Genomic DNA, 24,874 nt, shown 5'->3' with positions numbered 1-24,874 from the left:
GCTCTCCAGCCTTGCCTAGTCTCGCCGCTCCTCCCTGAGGACACCAGGCCACTTTGAGCTTCCATGACTTTTTATCCATGCGGCTTCCCCTGCCTATAATCCCTTCTCCTACTTTGTTACCTAGTGAACTCTTACTCTTACTCAAGATGATTCACAGTGGACCATCATCTTGTCCAGATGAGGTGATGTGGAAGATCTGTATTCCATGCTACGATCCTTGTCCCCCTACCAAGCACTGTGGGCACCTTTGTGCTGACAATGTACTTTACATGTACTTGTGATGTAGTACTGCCCACAGGGAATTATACTTATTTATGTATATACCTGCCTTCCCCACTTTACTGTGAAAAATTGATGGTGATGACTTTGCCATATATGCCTTTTCATCCCCACTATTGTGCATGGAGGGGGGAAAAATGAACTGGATTGGATGGTCCGTCTAGAGTTAGGGTTTTCAGAGGTAGATTGATTCCATCTTGGTGGCAGCACCAGCTGTTGGGGCTTCTGAGGTCCTGATGGGTTTCTTTCTAGTCCTGGAAACGTAGGCCTGAGTAGATTATCAGAGACGTGGCCTGTTATACCCAGATGAATGCTGCACAATTTTCCTTCTCTGGAATCTCTTGCCTGTAGTTCCACTTATTCTCTTATTCCCATAGCCTTAGACAGACATGATACACACTTCAAAGTCTCGCCCTTTTATTGCTTTACTTCACCCTTTCACTCCAGACCAGGTCGGAGAACTCTGGTTTCTAGTGTCTGCAGTTACAGCCCGTCTCCTCCTTTACACCCAGTAGCCCTCTTAAGTAGAACACTAGTGCAGCCCCGTATTATTATTCAGATGTGAGGGATACAGGAGACAGTGCTCCCTCAGGACCATGTCCCTTAAAAGCTCCCTTCCCACCCCGTCCTGGGGAACAGGCACGTTGTTTCTTGATGGGACCTTGGGCCAAATTTGAGGAACATCCTTTTTTCCTGAAGGACATGGGGGTGGGTAGGGAAAGGGAAGCAGGGAGTGGGCAAAGAAAGTGAATGCCACCGAAATACAGCAAACCACTGACCACACGTGTGAGGTGTAGAGGTGATGAAGTGACGGAGGAGATCTGGGGTTGTAGGAGTATTTGGAGAAAGAAGGATGATATTTGTTAATTTGGCAAGTGTTTGATGGGTAGCTGTTGTATAAAGGCATGGGTGATGGAGCTGTGAACAAGACTGAGGCAGTTCCTGGCTTTCAGCAACGTCTCCACCCAAGTGGGAAGAGGGTAGGGAGAGAGAGACAGGTGAGTAGCAGGTGGTTGCCCTGCAGTCGGAAACATGTTACAGAGCTGGGCGCACAGGTGCTGTGGGAGCAATAGCAGGGGCACTTCATCGAGTTTTGGGGGGTGAGGGAAAGTGGGAGTGAATCAGCAGGCGTCTTGAGGATGAGAGGATGAGGAGTTAGTTTGGTACAGGTGGGCATGCCAAGCACCGCATGCAGAGGACTGTCTGCACCCCAGAAGAAAAGAAGCCCTTTTGTAAGTCACCCTCACAACATGAGCACTGCTAGTAGAGACTCTGAGTGCACCAAGAGTAGGTAACCCTTGAGCAGCAGCCCTAGACTAGCAGTCAGCATTTGCCGAGCGCTTACTGCAGGCCAGGGCTGTGCTGAGTGACCCCACGTGTTATTTCATTTAATGCTCTCAGCCAGAGGAGACGGGCATTGCTGTTACCCCCAGTCTATGGGCGGAGAAGTTCAGTGCCTTGCCCACCGTTGCGCAAGCACCACTGCCAAGGTGGGCCACCATCCCAGGCTGTCTCTCTCCAGAGCCTGAACTCTTCTCCATTTTCCACGGCAGGAGGCGGTGGCGGGCTGTGTTCAAGGTGACCAGCCTTAGTGGTGGCAGGAGCTGGGAAGGGATCGTGAGATATGAACCTGGGAGCCAGGTCAGCACCAGGAGCCAGGTCTGAGTCTTTTAATGTCATTGAAAGAGTTTCAGCATTAGACTGAGGACAATACAAAGGCATTCAGAGTATTTTGGACATTGTCTCTCTGGCTACAGAGTGAAAAACAGAGAGGAATGGGGCATGGGTTTGAGTCGTCTAGGTCTGAGGCGATGGTGGCCTTGAACAAGGGGAGAGGCAGTGAGGGATGAGGGAAGTATAGTAGAGACACACACAGTGGGAAGTGAGCGTGCAGATTTGAAACTCAGGAGGGAAATTTGAACTTGAGAAGGTGACTGGCATCCCAGGAGCAGACAAGACACCCTCAAAGCAAGTGTGCTGAGTTAGAAGGGGAGAGAGCTCTTCTCCAACCTGGTGAACACCACCGATGTCATTTTTCTGTGTTCTGTGGTGCTTCGGATGCATTTGCTTCTGAAACAATTGATGTCCCAGCTCCTTGTCCAAATGAATGTACCAGTGCAGTAGGGTGCAATAGGGATACATGGATGTTTTCTAACTGAGATGTCACTTTGCAAAGGGCCGGATGTGAGCAGTGCTCCCCCTGTCCTAATCATGTTTCATAGATTGGCGTTTTATTACACCCAAAGGACTTTGCCTAGGAGGTATTGCTTCAGAGCTTAGCAAGGGACCATTTTGATGATGCTTAGAAAAATGTCTTCTTACCTGTGGAAAATATTTCCCCACAAGGCAAATGCTTGACGTGATGGGGACAAACGAGAGAGGTAATGTGAACTAAACTGTTAGGCTGCTTTGCGAAATCATTGTACTCATTCATTTTCATAACTGCTCACACCCAGGCCTGTAGGTCATCTTAAGAAAACAGCCAGGGCCAAATTTATAATTAGCCGAGTCCATTTTTGCCAGACCTAACCATGGGTAGAGGACAGGGTTTGTTTTGTTATTTCCTTAATTAAAAGCGTCAAGAAAATACAAGCCAGGTCAGAGAGCTTTTGATTGGGGAAGGAACGCTGGCATAAATAACCCCAGATTATATGTCTGCTGGAGGCTGTGAGGAGGCTGGTCCGGGCGTCCTCCTTCAGAGGTTACCCAAACAAACCCTGCTGACGGACAGGCTCCCCTATGGAATGTAGGAATGCATATGAGGGTTTCGAAACCTCTTTAATTTTTTTTTCCCCCAGGGCAAGGGCCCAGGATAATCAAGGTTTCTCAGGGAACCTCTGACAACCATAAAATAATTCTTTATTTCCTCTAACCCTTTCCCCTTTATTTCCAGTTAATTGGTCGACGATGTAATCTAACCATCCGGGGACTGGAAGGAAAGGGAACTTTTCAAGTGTCTGTGTGCCCTGTAGTCCTGTCAGCAGCCTTGGGAAGTAGGTCCCACTATTTCTATCTTGCAGAGGTGGAAACTGAGACTTGTTCAAGGTGTCTCAGCTAGAAAGACATACAGATAGGATTCAAAAGCAGATCTCTTTGGCCCCAAACTCTTTGTACTATGCTAGCTGGCAAATGCCCATTTCAAAAATGTAATGCCTTCTAGGTCCACCCATGCTATTGCAAAGGGTAAGATTTCATTCTTTCTTTTTAAAAATATATACTTTTTTATATAGTACAGAAAGGGAGAGGGGGAGAGATAGAAACATCGATGAGAGAGAGACATCAATCAGCTGCCTTCTGCTCGCCCCTTACTGGGGATCGAGCCTGCAACCTGGGCATGTGCTCTGACGGGGAATCGAACCCGGGACCTCTGGATCCATGGGATGACGCTCAATCCACTGATTTCATTCTTTTTTATGGCTGAGTAACACCTGAAACTAATTCAAAATAATACTGAATACAAACTGCAATTGAAAAATATTTTTTTAAAAGTGTAAGTGAAAAGCATTTTGATTACTTCCTCATTAGCCTCAACTTTCATCACTTCATTCTCCCTCTCCCCGCCCCCAAGGGTTGTTCTTACATTAAACAGCTGCCCTGACTTCTTTCCCAGCTCTTTGTCCCCCTAGCATCTTTGGCTCATTCCAAAGGACTTGCTCTCCTCTCTGACTTTGCACGTGTCTTCAGAAAACGGGTGCACAAATGCTTTTCTCCTGTGGATAGGATTGATTGATGCTTCCTAATCCGGAAAGGCACAGGTCTTTCCACCTGGAATGGTCCTCTGCCATCTGGGTCTGTTTCCCCAGAACTCTGGAGCGCAGGTTTCCTCATGTTGGAGCACCGCCCCATAACAGGCTGGAAATAGTAAGTGTGAAGAGCCACAGTGCCTTTCCACTCCTCCCTTCCCATTCGGGATGAATTTTCCACCCGACAGAAATGTGTCTCCAAAGCCATTTGAGAAAAGGGAAGCTTGGACAGCCCACAATATAGCAAGGCCACTGCTCTGGGATATTGTGGAAAAACCATGCGTTTCCAATCTATAAATGCCCTATGCTGACACCTTACCGCTTTCCCCACCATGGAACTGGAATAACCAGCGCTCTTGTTTTATAGGGAAGGTTCTCCGGGTGCCAGAGGTAGCCTTGGCCTTCCTGCCATTCTCCCAGGGAGTGCAAATTGGATCCTTCACTTTCATTATCTCCGGGCGTGGGGATGGGGGAGAGGGGAGGATTGCCCACGCAGTATCCCAGGAGTCATGAAACTGGTGTTTTATTACATGCAACGTAGTCATTAAAGCTGAACTTTATTTCCGAGTCCATTGGAGGCAGGAGGGAAAATGGTTCAGGTGGCTGACATCACAGGTTTGCTGAGCTCCTTAGTCCAGAGCTTTCCTGTTTCTAAGTTTTGTGTCCCAGGTTTGGATAGGAGTTCATAGTGGACATTTCCATGTTCCTGAAACCTGGTGATTATTTTGAATCAAAGGTAGGTATGAGAGTTTCACATCCCTAAAAAAAGGATAACAACAATAGCGAATCCTTTCTGCTTTTGGCACTGCACTAAGCATTTTTTTTTCTTTTTCAAAAAATATGTTTTTATTGATTTTAGTGAGAGAAGAAGGGAGAGGGAGAGAGAGAGATAGCAACATCAATGATTAGAGAGAAGCATTGATCAGTCGGCTGCCTCCTACACGCCCTCTACTGGGGATTGAGCCCTCAACTCAGGCATGTGCCCTGACTAGGAATCGAACTGGGGACCTGTTGGTTTATAGGTCGATGCTCAACCACTGAGCAACACTGGCCGGGCTATATGTATTTTGATGCATAACAAATTTAGTGATCACAGACTCCTAGGACAGTGGTCGGCAAACTCATTAGTCAACAGCCAAATATCAACAGTACAACGATTGAAATTTCTTTTGAGAGCCAAATTTTTTAAACTTAAACTTCTAACGCCACTTCTTCAAAATAGACTCGCCCAGGCCGTGGTATTTTGTGGAAGAGCCACACTCAAGGGACCAAAGAGCCGCATGTGGCTCACGAGCCGCAGTTTGCCGACCACGGGCCTAGGAGACAAGTCTTATTCCAACAGAAAAGGAGCCTGAGCATTTGTCCCGGAGTGATATCACAAATTCCACAGAAGAAGAGCTGAAGGGTCGCTCGAACTGGCTATTCTCCCTGTGGTTTCTATTTATAAGTGCCTCACAAGAGACAGTAAAGGCTGTAAGACTGTAGGCCATGAAGCTCTAGAAGCTTGAGGCCATTGTTTCTAAGGGTGTGACTTTTGAGTCTTGTCTTCTCCGTCTCACAAACAGGAATGATGACACTTGCTGCCAACTGCCTAGGAAGTAAGCAGGTGATGTGTAAGGATTAGGCAGAGCATGGGGTCAAGTGCATGAACAATCACAGAAAGCTTTAGAAAGATCTTGCCTCGATGGTGGAATGGAGAGAGGGGAATGGTGATGTGGGAGAAATGTCCCCTCCACAGAGTGACTCAGGCCGCCTCCCGTTCTGTGAGCTGACCTGCGCAGAGGTTGTCTTTCATTTTGTTTCGGTTTAGTTTCCGTTGTTAGTGAATTAGAGTTGTTAGGAAGCTTCTCTCAATTAGTCTGGTAAGAACAACCTTATACCGCTTCATGATGTCTACGGACCGGAGCGCAAAGCAGCTGTCACCAGCCGACGGGGCTTAGTCCCCTATCTAAGCCCAACCTGCCCCTGGTCACACATGTGGTTAGGGGCAGAACCACGACCTGAACCCAGGTGTCCCCAGGCTCCCAGCTCCGTGCGGTTGGGATCACATCATGCTTCCCTAGTCAGTTTTCTGAAATGACTGGAGTTCCAGCAGTTCTCCACTGGGTTTCAGCAGTTCTTCCCATCAAAGCTCAGATTAGGGAATTCCAGATATATTACACGCCATGCTGGCAGCTTCCCAGGAACACTGGGTATTTCTCTCTTATAGAAATCTGCGAAGGGTGCTTGGTCAGTGTTGAGTGGCCCCTTGCACACAGTGTGATTGATTCACTGTTAAGTTTCTTTTGAAGTTTACTGGTTTCTACCAACAAAGGTAGTGGAGGGTAGGGGGACTTCGGGCTGATCCAGACCAAGGCTTATGTCCCACCTCTGCCATGGTATTGCTATTACTGCAATGTATTACTATGTATTCTTGGGCAATTTATATAACTTCTTCTTCAGAGGATGACTGTGAGGACTAAGTTTTTATTAAAGACTTACATATTTGTATTTTGTGACTAGTTTGAGGGGCTTCTTTCATCAGTTAGACAGTTTTCTTTAAGGGATACAAAAAAGATGATTGTTGCCCAGCTGGCCTGGCTCAATGGTTGAGCGTCGACCTATGAACCAGGAGGCCATGGTTCGATTCCGGTCAGGGCACGTGCCTGGGTTGCAGGCTCAATCCCCAGTGTGGGGCATGCAGGAGGCAGTCGATCAATGATTCTCTCCCATCATTGGTGTTTATATCTCTCTCTCTCTCCTCTCTGAAATTAATAAAAATCTATTTAAAAACCACACAGAATGATGATTGTCTTTTAAGACAATTTCAAAAGAATTGTCACTCTCCTGTTACCAACAACAATATGACTTTAAATTACTTAATATCTGAGGACCTTAGTTTATTTCCTAATCAAAGGAAATATCCATGCTCATTTGGTAGAGTTGTTGGGAAAATTAAATGAAAGCAGGGGAAGTCACAGGGCTTCATACAGAGAAGTTGTACATGAAAACAGTTTTTTAAACTTTTGTTTTTAACAGCGTATGTTAAAACAGTTTGGGGATTCCCAGCAGATGGGATGAACTCAAAGCTGGGAGCAGGCCAGGAGGCAAACCTGTCTGGCTTCTTTCTGTCTCTGAGGCCCCTGTTCTGAACCAGGCCCATCCCTAATGTTTGTGGAGCCCAGGGCAAGAGTACCTATGAAGGTATGGCTGCCATATGTCTAAATATTTAAAAGTGATAAGTAAGGCCAACAAATTGTTAAGATAAATAAGGTCTATCATCTAATTGAAACAAATTTGCCTTCATAATGTACCAGAAGGCCAGGATTCTTGGACTCCTTAGAATTCTGTGCCAAAACGTGACTGCCCAGGGAGTGTGGGCCCCTGGACGCCTTTTGTTCCCACCCCTGGATCCATCCTGTGCAGAAAGGGGCCTTGTGTGCTTGCGTGTGGATACCCCAACCTCCAAGCCCAATCTCTGTTCATAGCCTCTTACAGACAGCGGCCTTTGACCACTCCTGAGTCCAGAGGTGCACGTATGTTTGTGTAATTCCCCTTGGGAGGCCAGATCTGAGGAAGAGCCCCCCTCCCCCACCCCCCGGGCTGTGGAAGTAGCTCAGAGAGGTCTGGGTAGGATATTCTGGGGTCCCAGGCTCCTGAAGTATGGTCTAGAAGTTGGGGGAGGAGTTGGGCTCTGGGTGGGCATGTACCCTTCTCTGAGGTTTTTTCATCCTCTGAGAAAGGGAACAGCTGGAAAAGGGCCCCTCCTACCTGTGGCTAAGGCCAGTGCTGCGCTGAACCCTAGTGCTCCAAGGAGCCCAAATCGTGAATTGACAGCTTCTCTTACAGCTTTTCAGATTTGTCTTCTTGATCGATATGGTTCTAGAAGTGCCCTTTCAGCAGATTGAAAGCCCCAATTTCTAATCCCACTTAGAAATAAAAAAGATATCCCTTGGTGCCTAGTACTAAAGCTCTGGCCAGTTGTTTCTATTGACCACTAAGGCTGCCCAGTAGGGAGCAGTTGCAGCCAGCCTTGCCCCTAACCTAGAGGAAAAACAATGGTCAAGCATTGCTTCTGCCCAGCTGGGCACCCCACAGTTCCTCCTACAGACTCTTCCCCATTTTCAGCCCTGGGTCTTTGTATTGCCTGGTGTCCTCAAGGCCAGAGTCTCCCCTCAGACTGTGTGGTGATGGGAACTGGGGGGTCCAATGATTCTATGTACAGACTTTGACCCAGTCACCCTGTTGTTGGCACCAGGTCTCACCTCTGCCTTCTGCAACATCTGATGCTTTCAAGTTCAGAGTGCCCTGGGGGGTCTATTGGGCATGTTGGTTCACTTTGCCAATATGCCTTCTGTGGGAGTTTAGGCTGTGCCTGTCTCTATGGCTGTCAGGAAATCCTACTTTATCTATTTTTCATCTGTAAGAAATTAGTTGAAACCTCTGGCCCACTCATTTATCTACAGTTTCCCCTTGTGATTCAGTAGTCTTTGGTTTCCTTTTCTGCCCTGTGTGAGTGTGTGTGTGTGTGTGTGTGTGTGTGTGTGTGTGTGTGTGTGTAATTTCAGGAGAAAGAGGAAGAAGACAAGTAGCCAATTCACCATGTTTGACTAGATTTAAATACTAATACAGTCGCAGATCCGATGTTCATGGAGGATTTCATCTACATTAGAATGGCCTCAGATCCCTTCTTTTGTGCATCATTTCTTTCCCTTTCTGGATATTTTCAGAGAAGTGAGGATTTATGGCACTATCATATCGACTTCAAGGCACATGGGGCCAGTGGTAGGAAAGCCCTAAGTTTCCAGACAGCAGTTATTCTTATCGGTTCCCCTGTGTGTGTTCAGGTTCCAGAGCCTAGAATTGAATGCAGTCTCATAACCCCAGTGGGAGCCAACTCTCCAATCACTTAGGAAATGTGGTCTGTCCTATTTTTATTCCCCATTACAGACCCTTTGTTCTTGAACTTGCTTAACATAGCATAAAACAGACAAATGAATAGATGCAATCTTTATGAATCTAAACTCCTTAATGAGTTCTTAGGTGAGTTAAACCTATTCATGGTCCTTACTGATATGGAGTAATATGTGAACATTCCTGTGTATAATTGTGTATCACTAATGTATTCCTACCTATGTATAAGTCATTAATTTTGGGGAAAAACCCTTCATCTTCTGGATTAACCCTTTGCACTCGCTTGCTTTTTTTTTCGATTCCTTTATTCTAATGCTAACCGTGTCGAGTCACACTCGACATCCGAGTGCAAAAGGTTAACATTGTCCACAATATGAAGAAGGGGTTTTACCTTTTAGAGAAGTAGCAGGTAATATATATCCTATATAATAAAAGGCTAACATGCAATCGACCGAACGGCGGAATGACTGGTCGCTATGATGCACACTGACCACCAGGGGGCAGACACTCAACATAGGAGCTGCCCCCTGGTAGTCAGCCAGAAGCCGGGCTCATGACTGGCGAGCACAGTGGCAGTGGCAGGAGCCTCTCCTGCCTCTGTGTCAGCGCTAAGGACCCCTCAGGGGACATCACCCAAGGGTCCCGGACTGCAAAAGGGCATAGACTGGGCTGAGGTGATCCCCCCCTCCCCAGTGCATGATTGTTGTGCACCAGGCCATATATATATGTTTCAGAGAGGAAAGGAGAAGGATAGAAATATCAATGATGAGAATCACTGATTGGCTGCCTCCTGCACACCCCCTATTGGGGACCAAGCCTGTAACCCAGGATGTGCCCTGACTAGGAATTCACGTTCATAGGTTGAATTCTGGTTCAACCACTGAGCCACATAAGCCAGGCCAGATCTTATATTTAAGAGCTTATTGCAAGTAATGTTAACAAGGGTGCTGTTAGACTAGAGTATGCCCAGAAGAAAGCACCAAAGGTACTTAAATCATGTCTCTGAGGGGAGTTGAAAAGCTTGGTCACGTTTCTCTCAGGGAGGAGAGAAAACACAGACAGATATGAGGTATGGCTTTCAGGGCCTAACAAACTTCTGCAGAAGAAGTACCTTACCTTCCATGTGACTCCTATGGGCAGTAGGAGCCCGTAGGGCAAGTTATAGGAGGATAAGTGGTGAATGAGTCAGAATAAGACCATCTGAGCTGCCTCAGAGAGAGTGAGGCCCCCATTTCTGCACAGCGGCTATAGAAGGGGACACAGCATCCAGCTAGACATTCATCTGATGACTTTTAAGTCTTTAGATTTAGAATTTCAGATTTGGAGTTTGATAGGCACTAATTATCTATCTATCTATCTATCTATCTATCTATCTATCTATCTATCTGTCTTATTGGTTTCCATGGCAGAGCCTATAAGAATTTTTTAGCTGTGTCCAAAGCCATTTTGGAATTGTGAGTTCTTTCTCTTGCAGGAGAAAATGCAGAAGTTTCCATGGACGTTTCCCTGGCTTACCGTGATGATATGTTTGCTGAATGGACTGAAATGGCCCATGAGAGAGTGCCTCGGAAACTCAAGTGTATCTTCACATCCCCCAAGGTAGGATTCCTTGACGTCTAATTTGTTGGAGTTTTTATTTGATTTCCAGGTATGTGGGAAGATTTGCTTTACAATTAACAGACATGTTCCTTATTTCCTAGCATGCATAACCCACATTATCTCTCGTCTTTGTAGAGAAAAGGGCTGTGTAGATATTTCCTGTCCTGGCAAAGGAGGAAAGAATAGAAGGAATGTCTGTCTGAAGTGATTTAGTTGTTTCTCTGAAATACTTCTATAAAAATAAATTCCTCATTCTTTGGTTAATAGCTGAATGTGTCTGAAGAAAATTGCTGAATTACTTTGATATATAAGAATCTTGATATTGGATTAGTGCTGAGTCTACTTTCCTTTTTCTTAGGCTTCTCTTTGCTGCCAAAGTTCATGTGTAGGTATGAAGACTAAAAATTCCACTGACCACAGACAGAAAGATGTCCTCAGTCTTCTAATCCATCTTTAAGACTCTCCCTTCTCTGGTTCTTCTAGGAGGACTCAGTCAACCACCCATGGGAGGGAGATTACTATCCTGTATTGAAAATATGGAAACATTTTCTTTGGGGCAAAAGCCCAAAGATTGATTCAATGACCTCCAGGGATAGTGGGATTTGATGATTAAAGGACCAAATCAAAATTAGCTGGAGGCCCTTTATAAAAGTCAAGTGCTGCCCTTACACATGCCTCCCTGACATTCTGACCCCTCACCCTTACTTACCCCTCTGCTCTTAAAAGTCTCTGTGCAGGTGAAATGGAGCCATAGTTATTGTTACTCATGGTTACCCACTATTCCCCAAGGGTGCTAATGTGGTGCACCATCAATGCTAGGTGATCTCTGATGGTGCTTCAGGTACAGAAATGGTCTCGTTTTCTTTGTGTGAAGTGTATGAGAGGCCAAACTTTATGAGAGCACATTCTTGAGTATGTCATTTGTCACACGGCATCTCCAGATCAATTGCTCCTGAAGGATTTGGGTAGCTTTGTAATACCCACTCCATTGTTTGGTTTAGTTCCTTTCCTCTCCTAGCATTGGCCTTTTGCTTTTGCCGGTAACTGTAACGTTGGGATTCCCTGTGGAATGGTGAGAATGGCAGGTTGAAGCCTCTCAGTACCATGCCCCTGCCCAGTACCTTGAGGAGGAGTAAGATGGGGCAGGCTCACAGAATTAACATTAGTTAAAAGCATGGATTTGGAGCAAAACGTGTGTCTTCAGTTCCAGGCTGTATCACTTACTGTCTGCGTGACCTTAGGCAAATTTACTTACTCTGCCTGAGCTTCAGTTTCCCTTCTGCAAAATGGAATAATAATGCCTGCTATGGGAATCTTTGTAAGGACTAGATGGGATAGTGAACATAAGCAGAAAGACCTTATCATGTAACATGTAGTCTGGGACACATTTGAGAATGAAAGAGGATGTTAATCAGATGGGCCACTAGGACTCTCATGGGCATAAGCACCTATTGGGGCACCTGACATTTATTAACCTTTTGCACTCGGATGTCGAGTGTGACTCGACACGGTTACATTAGAATAAAGGAATCGAGAAAAAAAGCAAGCGAGTGCAAAGGGTTAAGTCTCTCTTCCCGGGTTCCATAGACTAGAACTACAGCAAGCATGATCTGAGGACTGACAGCTTCAACATCCTTTGAGAGCTTGTAGGAAATGCAGATTCCCAGGTTGTACACAAAACCTAAAGGGTCAAAATCTTAGCGGGCAAGAGCAAGAAATCTGTGTTTCAAGAGGATTTCAATTTCTTCTCCTAAGCTTGACAAAATTTGGGAGCCACTGCCCTAGACCCTTTGCTGAGTGCCAAATATAGTTCCACTTGCAACAAAAATAAAGCCATCTGGAATTGTTTGGGGAGGCCCTCAGGGGACAACCGGTGGGTAAAAATGAATGGTAGAGGGAAACTGGAGGTAGCAGGAGAGGGGACTATCTAATATGTTCAGAGCTTTGTGTGCAACAGAGAAAATTAATTAAAACCTTTCTAGCTGTTGCTGCAAGTTGCCTGCGTCTTTCAGAGGTGAGATATCTAATCTAAAGGATATAAAGCTTCGGGATATGGAATTTCATCCTCAGAAAAGGGAAAAGTAATTTCTCACCTCACTTGCACACTTGGAGGGCACTGAGAAGCAGAGTGAGGGGGAGTCATTACGAAGCCTGCAACTGTTCCTCGGTGTTGGCTGCTTAATTATCTTTAGGGTGTGTTGATTCCTTTCAAGAAAGATATTAAACCTTGAAAAGTGTGAAGGAAAATGAATCATCAAATCTGTGCTTTCTGATTGCAGTTAAATTTAGTTTTGAGTCTGAAGATTAAATGAGAAATTGCTGTAAAGGGTTTTAGTCCCTGGTGGCTTGTGAAGTTAAAAAAAAAGAAGTCAAGTTGCCACCTGCTGTAATTTGTCCTAATTAGTCAGTCTCATGCTGGAGTTGGCTGGAGCTGGGGAAGGCCTAAGGGGGATGAGAGAAAGTAAAGAGAGAGGGGGGATTGTCTGTCTTTCTAAATGTCCTGAATACTGGCAGAGGCAGAACTTCAGTGTGTATGGAAAAATCCCCAACAGGATGCAGTGTTTATCTTTGAGACAGGTAGGCTAGGCCAGGATCCTGGAATCCAGTGTATCCAGTTTCTTTAACTTAGATTTTTAAAAAGTTATTTTTTATTGGTTTTTAGAGAGAGAGAAAGGGAGAGGTATATAGAGAGATAGAAACATCAATGAGAGAGGAACATCATTGATCAGCTGCCTCCTGCACACCCCCTCCTGGGAATTGAGCCCGCAACCCAGGCATGTGTCCTTGACTGGGAATTGAACCGTGACCTCCTGGTTCATAGGTTGACACTCAGCCACTGAGTCCCAACACCAGGGAAACTTAGATAAATTTGTCTCATGGGTTGGTAGCATTAGCCTCTCTGTACGGACAGGGAAGTGGAAGACACCTAGAGAACAATGAAAGGGGACTAGAACCCTGTAGATTATCTTATTTTACCTTCTTGTTTTACTTATGAGGAAAGTGAGGCCAAATGAGGTGGATGACCTTCACAAGGTACCCAACAAGGAGCAAGGTCAGGTCGTTGCCATCCTTATCACAGCACAATGCCTGTAATCAGGCATGTCTGATGCAATGTCATTCATTTCTTCCTGCTGTACTCAAGTAACTTCTTCCCCATCAGAGTTGAGGGCTGGACTTGGAAGGCCCATGCCCTCAACCCAATACTATTACTTTTGGGACCATGGCATTAGACTAAATAAAACTCTCTTCCCCCTCAAACTCTCAATAAAACAAGACTCTGATTGGAAACATATCAGAAAACCCTCCTTGATGCTACCACAGGGGGTCATCAACCTCCTCAATGCAGCTTAATCCAAGGTTGAATCAGAGCCTATAGTGTGTTTTCAGTTGTTCCTGCAGAGGCCTACTACTAGCCCTGATTTGTAAGTATATGAGAGAGAAAGGAAGAGGAAGGAGAGAAAGACATCCTATACAGGAAGAATCATCCAGCCTGCAGATGAAGTGTGGGTAAAAAGCAGGATTCTTTCTGTAGAAGAATTTTTTAAATTCCGTAAGCCAAGTCTAATCAACGGACAGTTCTGATAAGAGCCCCTCAAACCTTAAAGGATAAAAAACGATCATGATTGATTAGTGATGTCCGCTCTGAGTAGGGAGTGGAAGCAAATAAGCCAGATATTTGCATGCTATACCTCTACTTTGTCATGTGTGTCTTTGGTCTCTATACAGAGGTCTCTGTTTATTCCACTTTAAGTTCTGACTCTCCAATAAAGGACTCCACAAGACCACAGAATGGGCAGAAGACTCTATATTAGTTAGTCTATAGACTTCTTATTATCTTCCTTCTGATTTTTCCACTGACTTTTTACTCTTATGATTCACAAAAAAAATATAGAAATTCTGAGAATTTAGGCTTGGGAACAACAAATTAGGTCTTCCCTATCATTTGATCAGCAAACATTGAAGCTGGCATATAAACCCAACATTGATGGCAGACATTCACCTCTTTTATCAGGAAAAAGTCCCTGGCTGCTAAAGCTTATGCCTCTACATGGCCATATTTACCCCAAGCCTCTACCCCTTGGTAGGAACATAAAACCAGGAGGCCTGGTGCGGGAGAGCAGAATTTAGCTTTCCAAACAACCTGTGCCCCTACTCTCCAACCTCCCACTGCCTTGCTCTGGGCAGTAACTCTTCAATTGCTTGGCAGGAAGGGTGGAAGGCTTCTTTTAAAAGCTGGGATTAATTTTTGCTTAATTAAAATGTCTGCTCCTTCTGCCATCTTGCCTCTTGGGCAGTTTAGAAGCTTTGGAGATAGAAAATTCCAAGTGGACATCTCAAACTAATCCCATTATTGCCTTTCATCCCTTTCTGTCTTCCCCAAGTCTCAAGGGTTCCTGGAGTTGCTTCTTTTTCTGTCAGATCAATAAAACATAGATGTTCTCAGCTTCTTGCAGCTTCTCCTGCTGGCCAAAACCATGTAAGTAATTAGCCATTACCTAAGACTGTGCGGAATGTCAGCAAGAGCTTCCTCCTGAACATTAGGAAGTTGACTGTTCCACAGAGCCTTACAGGTCTCCAGTGACAGGCTGCAAATAAAAAGCATGCAGCCCTGGTAGGCCAGATGAGTCTGATAGGAGGCTCAAATGAGGGTTAAAACACTGAGAAACACGCAAGGAGATAGAAGAGGTTTTTGCTTTTTACCTAACATTTTAGGTTCTACCTCTAATGTGGCTAATGGGTGTTTGTTTTTTGAAGGGAGGAAGGGCAGCCGGTGGATACCATGCCTCCAGTGTGCCCTGTTATCTGTACCTCTAAGGCCGTGGTTCTCAACCTTCCTAATGCCGCGATCCTTTAATACACTTCCTCATGTTGTGGTGACCCACAACCATAAAATTATTTTCGTTGCTACTTCATAACTGTAATTTTGCTACTGTTAATGAATCATAATGTAAATATCTGTGTTTTCCGATGGTCTTAGGCTCTACAGCAGCAGTTCTCAACCTGTGGGTCGCGACCCACAGATTGAGAACCGCTAGCAGGGTCACCTAAGACCATCGGAAAACACAGATATTTACATTACTAGTCATAACAGTAGCAAAATTACAGTTATGAAGTAGCAACGAAAATAATTTTATGGTTGGGGGTCACCACAACATGAGGAAGTGTATTAAAGGGTCGCGGCATTAGGAAGGTTGAGAACCACTGGTCTAAGGAATACCTTTAAGCGTTAGCTAGGAATACCTTTAAGAATTCATGCTAGGAGGCACAGGTAAGACAGTTCAGACAGTCTATTGAAAATAGTGACCCTGCCTCAAAACCTCTGTTCTTCTTTCAGACCCCAGAGCACGAGGGCCGTTACTATGAATGTGATGTCCTTCCTTTCATGGAAATCGGGTCTGTGGCTCATAAGTACTACCTTTTGAACATCCGGCTGCCTGTGAATGAAAAGAAGAAAATCAACGTTGGCATAGGGGAGATAAAAGATATTCGGTTGGTGGTAAGTGTATCTAATTGACCCAGGCAGTCTGCAGCACTAAAACACAGGCTAAGAACACTGGTCATGGAGCAAGTGCATTGAAAGGGAACTCGCATCTCACTCTTGGTATCTCCAAGCCTCTATTGTCTCATCTGAGAAATAAGAATAGTAACACATACCCATGATGGCTGAGATCAGAAATTTGTGTGAAAGATTACAGAAATGGAAAATAAAGCGATTATTGCACCCATTGAAGATGTTAGGATGATCACGATTGCATAATGAATAACATCAAGATAAAAGCAATTATTTTTTACATGTTTCACCTTGCAAGCCTAAATGTTAACAGGAGCAGTGGTGTTTTAGTTTCTTTCCATTTATTTGTTTAATGGGAAAAATTAGAACATGGGGTGAGGGGACCATTTTTTAATCTAAAACATAGTTACACAAGAAATATATATAAGACTAAGACTGTGCGGAATATATATAGTAGAGAATTAGAAAGCACAAGTAAACACATAGAACATAAAAATTACCTATAATATCCTAGCATATAGAAATAACCACTATTGAGGTTTTAATTTCAGATTTCTTCTGTACATATATTCATATATAATCCTTCATATACAAAAAAATAGGATCATACTCAATTGACACTTGTTCCTTGCTCTCTTTTTTAAAAATATATATTTATTGATTTCAGAGAGGAAGGACGAGAGAGATAGAAACATCAATGATGAGAAAGAATCGTGGACCAGAGCCCACAACCCGGGCATGTGCCCTGACCTGGAATCGAACCATGACCTCCCGGTTCATAGGTCAATACTCAACCACTGAGTCACACTGGCCACACCTTGCTCTTTTAATTTAATGGTATTTTGTGAATATGTTAATGGTATATTGTGAATATTTTATATATACAGTGAATGAATATTAAATACACACACACACGTAGATTTACTTTAACACATTTTACCAATCTTAACTTTGGGCATCTATGATATCTCCAATTTTTCAATGAAGGTCATACAGAAAAATCTTTGATCATATTCTTAATCATCCCCTTCGTATAGAGTGGGTTCATTTTTATGCCTTCGGATTTATATTTTTACAATGCCTGAGAAGGAGTCAGGGAGCGTAGGCAACAGTATATGCTCTGAATGTGAAAGCTTTTGATATGAACAGTTCAGCAGACAAGGTCCTCCCTTACCTCTCTCTACTGGTAGAAAGTAATGCTAAGATATATTCACCTTCATAATTTGGCCTCTCTCTAGGGAATCCACCAAAATGGAGGCTTCACCAAGGTGTGGTTTGCCATGAAGACCTTCCTTACACCCAGCATCTTCATCATTATGGTGTGGTACTGGAGGAGGATCACCATGATGTCCCGACCCCCAGTGCTTCTAGAAAAGTAAGGGCTGGTTTGGGAGCACCCTGACGAGCACAGCACCGCATGATCTAACTGTCTGCTCCTGTTTAGCGGGATCTAGTTCAAGTGGTCAGTGTAGTGCTTGGGCTAGTGATTTGACCAGGAATCATTTTGGACTTTTTTCTCCTCCAGCTTTCACATACAAATTATTATTAAATGCTGCAGGTTCTCTCTCTTTCTGCTCTTTGTTCTGTCCTTGCTCCTCATTCCCATGGTCTGAATCAGATACTTCTGTTACAGGGGATGAGCTGCCTTTCTCCTAACTAAGCCCAATCCAGGACAATATTCCTGTAGACGTATCCCTTTCTCTCCCATATTATTGACTTTTTCCTTTTTGCTAAACCATTCCCACTAATGTACAAATACTCTCTGCTATCTCTCATTCTTGAACAAGACTTTTCCTTTTCCCATTTCTCCCTGAAGCCACCACACCATTTTTCTTTTTTTACAACAAAACTCCTCAAAAAAATTTGTCTGTATATCTTCTCCTATTTTTTCTTAAGCCCATTTCACACACCACTCCCTCCCCCTACTCCATGAAACTGGTCTTGACAGGATCACCAGCATTCCAAACCCAATGGTCATGTCTCAGTCCTCACTTTTCTTGACCCATTATCAGCGTTTGACACGATTGAACACTGCCCCCCTTTTTTTGAGCCTTTTTTACCCTTTTTGTGGTCATTCTCCTCCTTTGCTGACCATCACTCAGTCTCCATTGCTGTTTCCAACCAACTTTCCAACCTCTTAAACTTTGGAGCCAGGGCTCAGTCTTTGGAACTTTTCTCTTTACTACCTGTGCTTAGTCCTTGGAGGACCTCATCTAATCTCATGGTTTTAAAAATCACCTAAATGATGACTCTTAATTTATAATCATCAATCTCAGCCTCTCCCAACTCTCGATTCAAATATTCCAGCTGTTTATTCAACATCTTCACTTACACAGAAATGTAACCCGTGCAAAAAACAATGGATATCCTCCCATTTCAAACCTGCTCCTCTCCCAGGAGTTCCCATCATGGGAAATGGCATCTCCACCCTGTCCCCTTTACTTCTGGTTTCTCACGCTCCTCATCTAATCCACCAAGAAATCTCACCATTTTCATTGCTACTACCCTAATCTAACCCACCATCATTACTCACCTGGTTTATTTGAAATAGCCTCTCAACTGTTCTTGTTTCTACCATTTTCCTCCCTATAATCTATTCACACTGCAGCCAGATTCCCTTTCAAGTGTAAATCAGATCATGTCACTTCTCTGCTCAAAGCTCTCTATTGGCTTTGCACCTCCTTTGCCCTAGCCTATAAAGCCCTGGATGCTCTGGACTCTTACTACCTCTGATTTTATCTCTTATCCTCTTCACCACCTGCCATCCCCTTGATGGTGCTCAAACATACCTAACCCCAGGAACTTTGCACTTGCTGTTCTCGTGATCTGAAAAGCTCTTATCCAGATTTATCTGTGGCTCAATTCCTCATTTCCTTCAGGCCCTGTTCTTATGTATCTTATCTTAAAGGCTTTTCCTGCCTCCCATATATAAAATAGCACCACTCTCCATTCTCCCACCTTGCTTTATTTTTCTTTATAACAATCATTCTCTAATTATTATCTTTCCTCTTATACCCCTCCTCTATCCCCATCTGAATGCAGGTATCACAAGAGTGGGATCTTTGTTTTGCTATCTATTACATTCCTAGTGTCTAGAATAGTGACTGGTACATAGCAGGAACTCAATAAATATGAATTTGTTGAATGAATGAAAGAATCATGTCACTCCATTGTTGAGCCTTTTTTATTGGATCTTCAGTTCTTTCAGGGTAAATTGCAAATTCTCTAATGAGGTATTCAAGTTTCCTCATGAGCTCACCCCTTTTCACTTCTCTGTTATCATGTCCTGACATTTCCTGATAAGTGCCTCATGCAGATCCCCAGATGCTTCTGTGCCTCCATCCAGGCTTCTGTGCCTCCATCTAGGCACTTCCCTCTGCTTGGGATGCCCTTCTACCCCCCTATCCTTGACTTACAACTCACCTCAATTTCTGTCAAAGTTAGAGCTCCCAATGGCAGCCTGTGCACACACTTCTATCATACCGCTTATCACACTTTGTCTCTTTATCTGGCTGAGGCACTAAACATATTTCTAGGAGTGGAAGAACTGGTCATATTTATTTAGGTATTTATAGCCCTAACAAAATGCCCAGCATATAATCTTTGCTTAATAAACATATATATTACATTAATAATGAATGAAAATAGGAATAAATCACTGACTCAATGAATAATTTGATAGAGAAATGGCAATTAATAGTGTGATGGGGGGAAGCAAAATAAACACTAAATAAGCCATTAAAAGAATGTGCATTTCATATTGTTTGGGTCACTTATTATTGAAATGAATATGCTTATATAACTCACAGTTGCTGAGGAAAGCATTATAACAATGAATATTCTTAGTGATCAAGTTAGTGATAACCTGAATAGATAAGAGAGGATAATTATATTCAGTGAGGTCTGATTAAGAAGGCAAGGGAGGGTAAAAACATTGTAGGAAGCTTTTAATCTGAGCTAGTACCAAAATAAAGTTCCAGGGATTAAGGAGGTTAAATTCAGTAATCTAGAAAGGTTAAAGTAACACTCCTCGATCCTGCAATGGTACCACAAAAAGAAGACATTTTGTATCTCTATGTAGAAACTCATTATGAAAGTTAAGAAAATTGGTGCTATGGCTTCATTCCCAATAAGTAACATCTCATTCCCCAAAACTGGCTTCTGATGTTTGAAGATCTGCTTCCCAAATGAATCAAATCATTTTCCTGATATGTTCTTGCCATTAGAGTCATCTTTGCCCTTGGGATTTCCATGACTTTTATCAATATCCCAGTGGAATGGTTTTCCATTGGGTTTGACTGGACCTGGATGCTATTGTTTGGTGATATTCGGCAGGGCATCTTCTATGCAATGCTTCTCTCCTTCTGGATCATCTTCTGTGGCGAGCACATGATGGTAAGAGTAAGATCTTCTCAGGGAAGGGACAGTGGATATGGCAGAATAAATTAGTGGTTACAGGAGTGAGTTCTGGGATCAGGCTCTCGGTTCCAATTTCTGCTTCACTACTGGTTAGCTGAGTGGCCTTAGGCAAGTGACTTAATCACTCTGAATCTCAAGTTCCTATCTATAAAATGGGATTTATGTATAGGGTTTTTGTGAGACATAAATATAACATACTTGTCAGGGAGTAAACACACAAAGATTAGTGATTATTATTATTTCTTGTCCTTTGGCTTCTGCTCTGCTTATCCCCAGGACCAAAGTAACCACCAGAGAATGTAGTGTAGGCCCAGTTCTTTCCAGCTGGCAATTTGTCCAGGTGGCCTAGTAACCCCTCTTACCCTGAAATACTGACCTCCCTGGTCAGTTTGCACAGACACCAAATTGTATTTCAAGAGGAATTGACGGTACCGTGGATAAAAATAAGAATGGTGCCGTCAGCACGTTGTGGCTAAAATGACACACCAGCTGGAGCTTGGGCCCCAGATCAAGCACATGGGCTTCGTGGTTGGGTGGGCTGTTTGTAAATTCCATGATGGTTTGATCATTGCTTCCGAAGCCATGCAGCCCTTCTAGGAGAACAGTGAGAGGAGAGAAAGGCTTTGCCTACTGCCAGGGGAGGCATGAGGGTGCGCCAGCAGTGACACATTGAGAACGAGCCCTCAGCAGCAGGGACAGCGAGTGGAGTAGGCTCAGGGGCAGCAGCCGGACAGTCTGCCGGGGTGCACTGCCCAGAGTGAATTGGTGTGGACTGTCCCACCTGGGTCCCAGCCTGGATGCTAAACTATGTCTTTTGCCTTTCTCGATTTTCTCACTTTGCACCCCTTTATTTCCTGTCTTTTAGTATCTTTGTACATGTATCAAGAGGAACCATTCTTGTTTTGAATAAAGACAGGGAAAACATGGATTTATTTTCCTAACCATGACACCTCTTACATTTGACATAGTTTAATATCTTAGAGTCTTTATTCAGTCCTCTGGGGACCACCCCACCTTATCAAACACAAAGAATAAGTCACATAGGAATTTAATTCTAAATGATTTAATGTATAAGGCCTTTCTTTGTGTTCCTGTAGCACCCTGTTGTTATTACTCTGAGAGTTTTAGGAACAGATTTTGGTCTCACCCATTCTCGAATGCCTAGAGTCTGGCACGATGTCTGATACACAGCAGGTTGTCATCAAGGATTGTTCGAATGACTGACTCACCTATAGAATTGTTTTGCTCTCCCCATCTTTATCTCATTTCTCAACTTGGCTTTCATCAGGATCAGCATGAGCGGAATCACATAGCAGGGTATTGGAAGCAAGTCGGACCAATCGCTGTTGGCTCTTTCTGCCTCTTCATATTTGACATGTGTGAGAGGTGAGCAGATGCCTGTGGGACTCTGGGCTGAAATGCGCACCAGCATGTCCGCTGCCCACGCTTCAGGAGGAGTTTTCCAAAGGGAGAAGGGTGGTTGGGAGCCTGTGGACATGGTCATATCCTCAGATAGGGATTGGGATTAAGTCAAAGGTAAAGCTCTTTAAAGATGCAAACTATTTGGGCTGATTATTTCTTTTTATTTATTGTATTTTATTGATTTCAGAGAGGGAAAGAGATAGAAATATCAATAATGAGAGAGAATCATTGATCAAATGCCTCCTGCATGCTCCCTACTGGGGATCGAGCCCACAACCAGGGCACATGCCCTGATCATGAAATCAAACCGTGACCTCCTGGTTCCTACATTGAGGCTCAACCACTGGGCAACACTGGCCGGATTGGGCTAATTATTCTTCAAACTCTTTTTCTATTTAAGTCCTCTATGACTTTTTAAAAAAATATATTTTATTGATTTTTACAGAGAGGAAGGGAGAGGGATAGAGAGTTAGAAACATCGATGAGAGAGAAACATCGATCAGCTGCCTCCTGCACAACCCCTACTGGGGATGTGCCCGCAACCAAGGTACGTGCCCTTGACCGGAATCGAACCTGGGAACCTTCAGTCTGAAGGCCGATGCTCTATCCACTGAGCCAAACCAGTTAGGGCCTCTGTGACTTTTCTAAATATACCCTTCACCCCCTCCTCCAGCTGAAAAGCTAAGAATATATAGAAAGGAAAGTGCCCCTTTGCCTCTGTATTAATTGTTTCTTTCTTTTCCATCTCGTTTCTCTTTGTAGAGGGGTACAACTCACGAATCCCTTCTACAGTATCTGGACTACAGATGTTGGAACAGAGCTGGCTGTATCCTTCCTGGATGGTCTCAGGGTTTTATTTCTTCCCATAGCCGTCCGATCCCCAAGATCATTTTCTAATGATGTTCTCCATATGTGCTCAGCCAGAGCTTTGATCCTTAGACCGAAGATAACGGCACAATTAAAGCAAATAATGAGAGGAATTAATGCTTGCTTTCAAGCCTGGGTGAGAGCAGGCAAAATAAGGAGATTGCAGCACGTCCGTACGGCGGAAGCATCAGAATTGCTGGTCTTATTGCACCCTGTCTAAATTATCTATTCCACCCTTGTTTACTGCAGACCGAAGCATGACTAGCTTTTCCCTGGAGCCATGGAGGTTCATTTCGGGGCTCCTTGTGGGAGAGCTAGTTTTTTAATTCCTCTGTGTGAGAGACTTCTTACAGTGACCTTGGTGTGCTGACATACCATGCGGCTGCTATTCATTTCCGAGACCAAGAGGAGATAAGGCTAAGGTGATTAGTTCCAGAGGCGTTGCCCAAGGCCTCTGGTTGGTTGCATAAACTCTGTTGGAGTCATCTTCATGAAGCAGAAGTGACAGTGTTAGCTTATCCCTTTTAGGATGCAGGATTTAAATATTTTATCTTCCTGAATAATGCGTTAAATCCTTGGGGAGAAAAAGACTCTTCTCTGGAGAGGGGAGAAAGCCTTGAGTTGTATTCTTTCCTGATGGATAATATTTTGTCATGTGCTGGCCAGTATGCTTTGCCTGGCCATGATGTTTATATTGGCTTCGTGTTATCACAAGAAGTTTATGAGCACACTAAATCAGTAGTATTATTATCTGAAAGATGAGAGAGTTAAGCTTCCCCGTCCCTCCATCATTCCAAAAATGTGAACTGCACCAAACAGAGCAATTGGGGCCGGTGCCAGCAACAGGTATGAGTGGCAGCTGCTGCCCTGATCGCCCCTCAGGAGAAGGGGGAGGTGGAGAAGCCCTCAGGAGCGATCAGGGCCAGCAGCCGCCACTCGAACCTGCTAATGGCACCAAGTGATTGGGACCAGCGCTGGCCACCGGCAGCGGGTGCTGGCAGTGGGTACAAGCGGTGGCCCTGGTGCCAGCAGCAGGTGCAAGCACTGGGCGGGACTGCGGCTCCAGGAAGCAAAGAATTTTCAGTAACCACTAGAGGTTCGCCCCAATGATAGCGACCGGTGCCCCACCTTGGTCTGGCACCCCCGCTCACCTGCTCCACCATCCTGCTACAGCCAATGCCTGCCATGTTCTGCACACACACCCTGGTGGTCAGTGCGCATCATTGCGACCAGTTGTTTGGTTGTTTCGGTTGTTCCGCCGTTCAGTCTATTTGCATATTAGCTTTTTATTATATATGAGATATATATATATATATATATATATATATATATATATATATATATAATGTCAAGTATACTCCAGCCCCTTTGTTCTATGATATGATGGCGATTTAAGAAGGCAAATAACATTTCGAGTCCTGAAGCAAATAATTATGTTCTTTTCATTCCAGGGTACTATTGATTTTAGGAAAGAAGGAAAAGCTTCATTAAATATATTATTTAATGAAATATACATGCTGAGTGCACACTTGTTAAACAGTTGTTAAATATGCAACTTGGGGTAGAGTTGTAGCAGAAAAGAGTTAGGGGTACGGCACCTGTCTCCTGAGCCAGCTCACTCTACTTCGAGCCTCAATGGTTCTCAGACTGAACTTTAAAGATAGGTCTTAAAGTCACCCTGCTTGGTCTGAAAGTATATTGCCACCCTCTCAACTCCCACCTTGGCCATGTGTCCTCCTGCTCCCTGTTCCATTTGACATGATAGTTTCTGTGGTGGACAGGAGATTGCAAACAGAGCTTCACTCCTGGTTTTACTCTAAGACCTTCATTCTCATGGCCAGCCTCCCTTAGCAGCTGCTGCACCCATCCCCATTTCAATCTCCTTCCAAAAATCCAGAGTCTAGCCCAATGGTTCCCAAACATGGTTATACTTGGTGTCCTATACCTTGGAAAATCTGATTCCATATACCTGCAGTGAGAGACCTGGGCCATCTGTATTTTAATTCCTCTGGTGATTTTAATGCAGCTCTCCATTTGATCAGTATTATGCAATCAACATCTAATATTTCAGTGCTTTTTAAATTTATTATGTATATGAATATCCCTAGGACCTTGTTGTGTTGTTTTTTTTAAAATATAT

The 24,874-nt window shown here is 44.0% G+C and overlaps 1 protein-coding gene across 2 annotated transcripts in view; it reads left to right on the top strand.

Moving 5' to 3' along the window:
• Window positions 1-24,874, top strand: part of WLS (Wnt ligand secretion mediator) — a 101,198-nt gene that overhangs the window by 56,669 nt on the left and 19,655 nt on the right. For both annotated transcript variants that reach the window (XM_054720944.1, XM_054720945.1), the window contains exons 3-8: window positions 10,390-10,514; window positions 15,850-16,011; window positions 17,265-17,401; window positions 20,253-20,421; window positions 21,734-21,831; window positions 22,630-22,693. In XM_054720944.1, coding sequence (XP_054576919.1) covers window positions 10,390-10,514; window positions 15,850-16,011; window positions 17,265-17,401; window positions 20,253-20,421; window positions 21,734-21,831; window positions 22,630-22,693 — 755 coding nt within the window. The remainder of the gene's footprint in view (window positions 1-10,389; window positions 10,515-15,849; window positions 16,012-17,264; window positions 17,402-20,252; window positions 20,422-21,733; window positions 21,832-22,629; window positions 22,694-24,874) is intronic.

The sequence above is a fragment of the Eptesicus fuscus genome, chromosome 9 (assembly GCF_027574615.1).
Source record: "Eptesicus fuscus isolate TK198812 chromosome 9, DD_ASM_mEF_20220401, whole genome shotgun sequence".
NCBI lineage: Eukaryota > Metazoa > Chordata > Mammalia > Chiroptera > Vespertilionidae > Eptesicus > Eptesicus fuscus.
Note: the sequence above shows the minus strand (reverse complement) of the source record. Positions and strands in the feature narration are given on the sequence as shown.